This window comes from Athene cunicularia (genome assembly GCF_003259725.1).
Source record: "Athene cunicularia isolate RWA chromosome 2 unlocalized genomic scaffold, athCun1 chr2_part1, whole genome shotgun sequence".
In the NCBI taxonomy this organism is placed as follows: Eukaryota; Metazoa; Chordata; class Aves; order Strigiformes; family Strigidae; genus Athene; species Athene cunicularia.
In genome coordinates, this window is record NW_020799095.1 from 152517889 (window position 1) to 152524174 (window position 6286).

Here is a 6286-nt window from a genome sequence, read left to right on the forward strand (position 1 = left end):
GGGGGGGGGGGGGGGGGGACTCCTCATCAAGGGGGAGGGATAGGATGAGGGGTGATGGCTTTAAACTGAAAAGAGGTGAGATTTAGCTTGGATCTAAGGCAGAAATTCTCCCCTGTGAGGGGGGTGAGGCCCTGGCACAGGCTGCCCAGAGAAGCTGTGGCTGCCCCCTCCCTGGAAGGGTTCAAGGTCAGGTTGGACGGGGCTTTGGGCAACCTGGGCTAGTGGAAGGTGGCCCTGCCCGGGGCAGGGGGGTTGGAACTGGATGATCTTTAAGGTCCTTTCCAACGCAAAGCAGTCAGTGATTCCGTGTTGAGACTGGACCTGAGTCTGTGACACGGGGTACCAGGGCTCTGGTGCAGATGTGCTGCTGCCAGCGTGCTGTGTGTGACCTTAATGACAAATCTTAGGGCAGATAACTTGGTTTTCATCAAACCAGGTTATTCCCTCAGTGAAAAATCAGAGAATTGTAGGAAAAGAGAGAACGTAGAGCCTCAATCAGCACCAGGTGACAACTCACCTCACTACTGCTGTATTCTGGATGTCTCCAGTCTATGTGCAAATTAAGCTGCTTTTAATTCCTCCTGCTATCCCGTGGGCACCCTCCAGCAGCTCTAACTGGCAAAAGTCCTGGTGGTAACTGTTGGGTGGCTAAAGCTGGTCTTAAAGATGGCACGGCTTGGGCCATGCTTCAGCAGGTGGGCTGTGGAACACCTCCTAAGATCCAGACGAGATCTTAAAGTATCTAGGAGCTCCTGCTGCTGTACTCACTGGGGCAATAACTTAAGTCCCAGCTACAAACCCCGTCCACATTTCTCTGAAGAGATCCATGCTGGCTTTTACCAGCACGCTCCTGATCTGTGCCTCTTCCTCCAGACAGGGATGCAGCAGCCCCTTAAGCAATCGGATCTGCATCTCCATTTCTCTCTTGCTTAATGAGATTGCGTTTTCCCTGCTGACGGGTGTCACGGTAACAGTTCACAGTCATCCTTTGATCACTTCATACACTTTAAGTTTTGCTTTTGCTCAGTTGCTTTCACTGACTCAGCTCCTGCTCTAGCGGAAACAAAAGAGCAGAAATTAGTCCCTTTGTGCTTGGCTTTGCCCTTTGGACTTGCTGGCATCTGCCTTTTCCTACAGGTGATTAGTTTTGTCTGTCACTAGTCTGGGTAATCTGGGAGGTGGTGGCATGGTGTTGACCCTGGGGTCACAGATAATGCTCTAGGTGTGCCTTCGTCACCCAAGACATACCCAGGCTTCATCTGCTTGTGTTTACTGGAGATGTGAAGAGCAAAGTACACTCTAAACAAACCTTCCCAAAGGACTTCCTTCCCGAAGGAAACGTGATTGCCCTATTTAACACCCCAGATGGGTGCTCTTGAACTGGAAGACGTGTTGGGGAGTTAACACTGCCATTACATCATTGTATATGTCCCCTGCAAAGATTGAGTTGACAGAAGCCTCAGCATCCCTCAGAGGGGATCTGTTTGTCTTGGCCTCCTCTGGAAGGAGTCTCCCAGCCTTTTCCCTCTTCTATCGTACGTGGAAGCATTGGCTGAGCACTTTCTGCAGCGCTGTCATCTTTCCATGCCAAGGCTTGAAGGAGGTGTTATTTGGCAGATGTCTTCTGAGCATAAAGTGGCCTTGCTACAATAATACTGGCTCTAATCCTGCTTTGTCCTAAGCAATAAACTTTAGAGCTGGACACAACTCGTATAAATTAATGACCCACACCTCGTTCATATTCATGGCTTTCTTAACACATGCTGTCTCCTCTGTGTACACACGAGCTGTGCTGTTTCCTGGCTGCTCCACAATTTATGGCCTCTTACTGGAAGAGTTATGTGCTTGCTTCTCCTTTGTAAAAGCTTTTAACTAGGAAGGCTAAGAAATGCCACGTTTGACCTGGCCTTCCGAAACCCAACTTTACTCTTCTGTGGATTCCCCTAGGTGTACCACAAAGCCCGAGAGGCTGGTTGAAATAACACACCTTTCTTCTGGCCTAAAAGGGTTGACCTCAAGAGCTTGTACGAAGAAGAATTAAGCAAGGACATATCCCTTTGATAACCTAACAGTGCGTTTTGATGGGGTTTTTCCTTTATGCCCCTCCTTATGTAAGCCATGCTTAAATCCATCACCACTTTAGAAACTCTGTGCTGTAGTTTTTAGCTTTTGGTTTTGATTGCAGGTGAAGTGTTGGATTCCTTTGTTGGTAGGATGGGTATGCTCTCCTCTTGACTATCTCCCCTATCTATAATACCTTTTTATTTAAATACGGCCTTTGTTGCTTGTGATGGTGTTTCCTTTCATATATAACTTAAGCTGTCCATCTTATTCTGAAGCTGAATTCCCTTCTTGCTCCAATATTTGCGAAATAACGTCCCTCCTGCAGTATTTTGGGATCAGTTATGGACTAGGCTTGGTTGTTCCTCACAGTGGCCTTGGCATAATGGTTATATTGGTCTATGCCTGCCAGGGTTGATGCTTTGGGACCAACAGCAGATCCTCTGAAGGTGAGATGTGCTGCAATCCCACGGGTTGCTGCAGTTACCCAACTTTGTAAAGATTGAGGAGGAAAGCAAGGTGTGGGGAGATCATATGAAGTCCCTAAGGGCAGCAAGTCTTGAGATCCTGACTCAACATCCTCCAAAGGCTTTGGTATTACGTCAGGTGCTCCAATACCTGACTTTCCGGTACCTTTTTGCTGCTGGCTTAGAAGCCTGGATGGGAATTGATAACTATCTTGTTAAATCTGATTGAGAAGACACCCAGTGTTCAGATGGAGGGGGAAAAAAAAATCCCCTCAAAGCTCTACAAATGGCTTAGTGTCTCTTGGAGGGAGAAATCTGGGCTAAACCTGAATGCCACGATGTCCTGGATGTTGTTGAACCTTGTTTGGTCCCCAACTGCATCAGGGCTTGTAAATATTCCCGGAGGGCAGCTCCTTTGTGCCCTTGTGGAAGGATGAAGTGATTAACGGTGATCAGTGCTGCTCTGTTTGCGTGCTTGAGAAGGTTCACGTTCATCAGCTTTGACGTTGTGGTGACTCGAGTTTTGCTTCTTGGTGTTGTCTCAAGCTGGGCATGGGAGAAGTGGGGAGCTACCAAATCAATTAGCTAAACCCCTTAATTGCTTTTGTAGTGAAGAGGTTTAACTGCATTTGACCGTCTTGTCGAGCCACCCTAGTGTCTTCTCATGCCACACTGGATTTCATTTCTTATTTAGTTTCTTCTTGCCTCCAGACAAGGAGGCGTTCATGGACCTTCTCTGTGGTTTCAGATAGTCCTCCTACTTGTGCTTCTTCCATCATCGCTCATCTGCATTTCCTCTGGCCTCTTGCCCGTGTATTCAGGTAGTCTTTTGGAATTTCTCCCCCTACAAAAAAATAATCTTAAAATCCTCTGATAGCTTTCAAGCAAATCTTCACAAGAAGTGGAGAGATCTCAAAGCTGATGAAGGCCCCTGTAGGAAGAGCTGGCAGCGGAGAAGAGGTGCCTTCCGCTTCCAACAGTTGCTACCGGGGCTGTTGAGTTTGGATGGGTTTTCACAGCTCTGGAGGTAGAGAAGGGGCCTGGATCCTGCTCACTTGCATGTATTTGGATATATTTGCATCTGCATTTGGCTTGTGTGTCTCCGGAGCTGACAAGTACACACAGCGCTCTCTGCAAACCTGAAGGGTTGTTGAAATTTTAATAAGCACCACCTTATCTTTACAGCTCCTTTTCCCTCCCTTGAGCTTTAACTTCCCTATATAGGTTAATATCTTGCGCTGTGTGAAGAAACATCATTGAAGACACAATGTTTGTAATCAGTTTTAATTAATGACAGAAATACTTGTGCAATATCTTGGACTACATCTGCACGAGCAGCTACTTTCTAGACAAGAGTTTGATGCTGCCTCCTTTGCTTTGAGAGCCTCTGGGTGCTCAGATTTGAGTAGTGCCTGCATGGTTGGATTGTTTTATTTTTCTTTCCCACCCCCCAAAGGCTGTGTTCAGTGATGACCCAGTTCCTTTTTACTGGAGAAAACCTGGCATGGTCCCTTCTTGTTTTTTTTTTTTTTTTTTTTCTTCACAATTTCTCCATTTATTTTTCCTGGGGAGCCACCAACATGTGCAGGATGGGTGTGGTTCCCCCAGGGCAAATCTAGAAGTGGCGCTTGTGGATCAGCCTTTCCTATATTTGCTCCTGAACGTCTCAGTCCCAAGATTTGTGCAGCTGTTGGGGTGTTTGCCTTAAGGTCCCACTTAATTGCTTTCTTGGAATAATCAAGGTCTCATGCTTCCAGCTTGTTCCTTCAGTAATTTGAACAAATTCATAGATTACTGTAAAGCACTAAGCCTGTAGATTTATGGACCAGATGGAGTGACTCTGATTCCTCAGTCTACCATATACCAATTACGAGCTCAATTTTTCCCCTTAAATAGAAATGCCAGTGTTAATGTCTGACCCTTTCCAAAGGGGGCACCGCTTAGTGGACTTCAAATACAACAAATGAGTTTTCAGAAGGCTGAAGTCCATGAAAAGGCAAAGTTTTCAAGTTTTCCACTCCCTACTTACTAATCGAAGCTGGTCTCGTATTTTGAGCAAGGATTTTTTTTTTTTTTGCTTTCCTACTTCCCCAGAAGAATCAAATAATTTGTTAGGAGTATGTTTTCCCAGAGTCACGCTGGGACCTACAGTGTTTTCAGGAGAGGTGACAAAGTGTTGCCCTGGCTTGTTGGGTTTGAGACTGTTGTGACTCATCGTGGAGGATGAAGTGAGACCTGGTGAAGCCCTCTGAGATCTCTAAGTGGAAGGAATGAGCTGAGAAGGTGTTTTGGCCAGGACAGGAGCAGGCACTGTTGGTGCTCTGTGGAGTCTTGGGTGGCAAAACCCCTTCTGGATGTGGAGGGAAAGTAGTGGGGAGCAGGGTAAGACTGATATGCATAACAAATGGAGGTTTTCTAAGGGAAGCAAGAGGGTGAAATAGTGGCTTTGGGGAATTTCTTTTAGTGCTACAGTGGATCGTAATATGTTCTTGGAGGACTCTGCCCATGCTTTGCACTGGTGTATGAGAAGCAGGATCAGGTGTCTCCATCCTCTTAAACTGCCAAGCATTGTACCCTCCCACATGTTTTCTTTTATTATTATTTATTTATCCTTGGGTCTTTTGGAGGCTCATTTCATCCATCTGAATCCCTTCTCCCACAATGGAAATCATCTCTGCTTGGGCAGAGCTTTTGTGGCCCTGGATTCAGTGACCCTACTCATGGCAACCTCCTCACCGCAGCATCCCATAATAACCTTTTGCCCCTGCCAGACAGAGGGATATTGCTGTCTGTTATTTCCTGAAGTCGGAGATTAAACATGTTTCCCTGTCTGCAGAAAAGCCCAAGCTGAAACCAAGGAAGGAGGCAGGGATGGAATTAATTTACTGCTTTACAACTCGTTTCTCCACCCCCGTGAACTCTTGACTTGCTGCCTGCACTCAATCCCCTAGAGCTGGCAGGAGCTGGGAGCACTTAGAGACATCGTCACATCTGTTCCTGAGCTCAGGGGTTATACTGAAGTCATCTGCAGCCCCTCGGGTCTTTTCTTGTGTCTGGATGGTGAGACCCTGCGAAGGAGATGCTCGGTTCCTGTTGGCAGTTGGGTTTGGGAAGCCTTTTCTGAATAGCTTGGAAAATAAATTGCTGTAAGCAACTCGTGGTATTAGATAATAAAACTGACTTCCAGTGAATGCTGAACTCTGGAAGTGCCATTCTGAATCCCAAAATAGTGGGGGGTTTTGGGTGAGACTCTGCGCCTCTCTCTCAGCAGGGCTGTGACCCCTTCGCCCAGACCCAGCGCAGCAAACTGCAGCATCGCCGGGCGCGGATTAACCAGCAGATCAACAAGGAGATGAGGATGCGAGCAGGGGCAGAAAACCTCTTCAGGTGAGTCCTGGTCCCCAGGAGCATCCCTCTGGCCCAGGGATTTGGGGAGGAGAGGCTGGAAATATGGCCTTGATGGAGGGAGCTGATGCTGGCACTGCCATGGCCGTGGTTGGGGTTTGCTCAGTCTTCCCTTGACTTTGCGGGATTCATCCTGGAAATACCTGCCCTCTGTTCAGTGTAATGCTGATGCTATGCATTTTAATGCAAAATTATAATTTTAGTGTCCTGGAAGACTGGTACAAAGCAGCGTGTGAGCAGATGAAACGTTTAACTAGGATTGAGCTTGGACTTGCAGAGCTCCTGTCTGACAACCCCAAGCGAGTGGGTCAAATCCAGCTTTAAGTTAAAAAAAAAAAAAAAAAAAAAAAAAA

At 46.9% G+C, this 6286-nt stretch overlaps 1 protein-coding gene across 1 annotated transcript in view; it reads left to right on the forward strand.

The window, feature by feature from the left end:
• Positions 1-6286, forward strand: part of RHPN1 (rhophilin Rho GTPase binding protein 1) — a 28175-nt gene that overhangs the window by 4850 nt on the left and 17039 nt on the right. The window contains exon 2 of the mRNA XM_026842850.1: positions 5797-5915. Coding sequence (XP_026698651.1) covers positions 5797-5915 — 119 coding nt within the window. The remainder of the gene's footprint in view (positions 1-5796; positions 5916-6286) is intronic.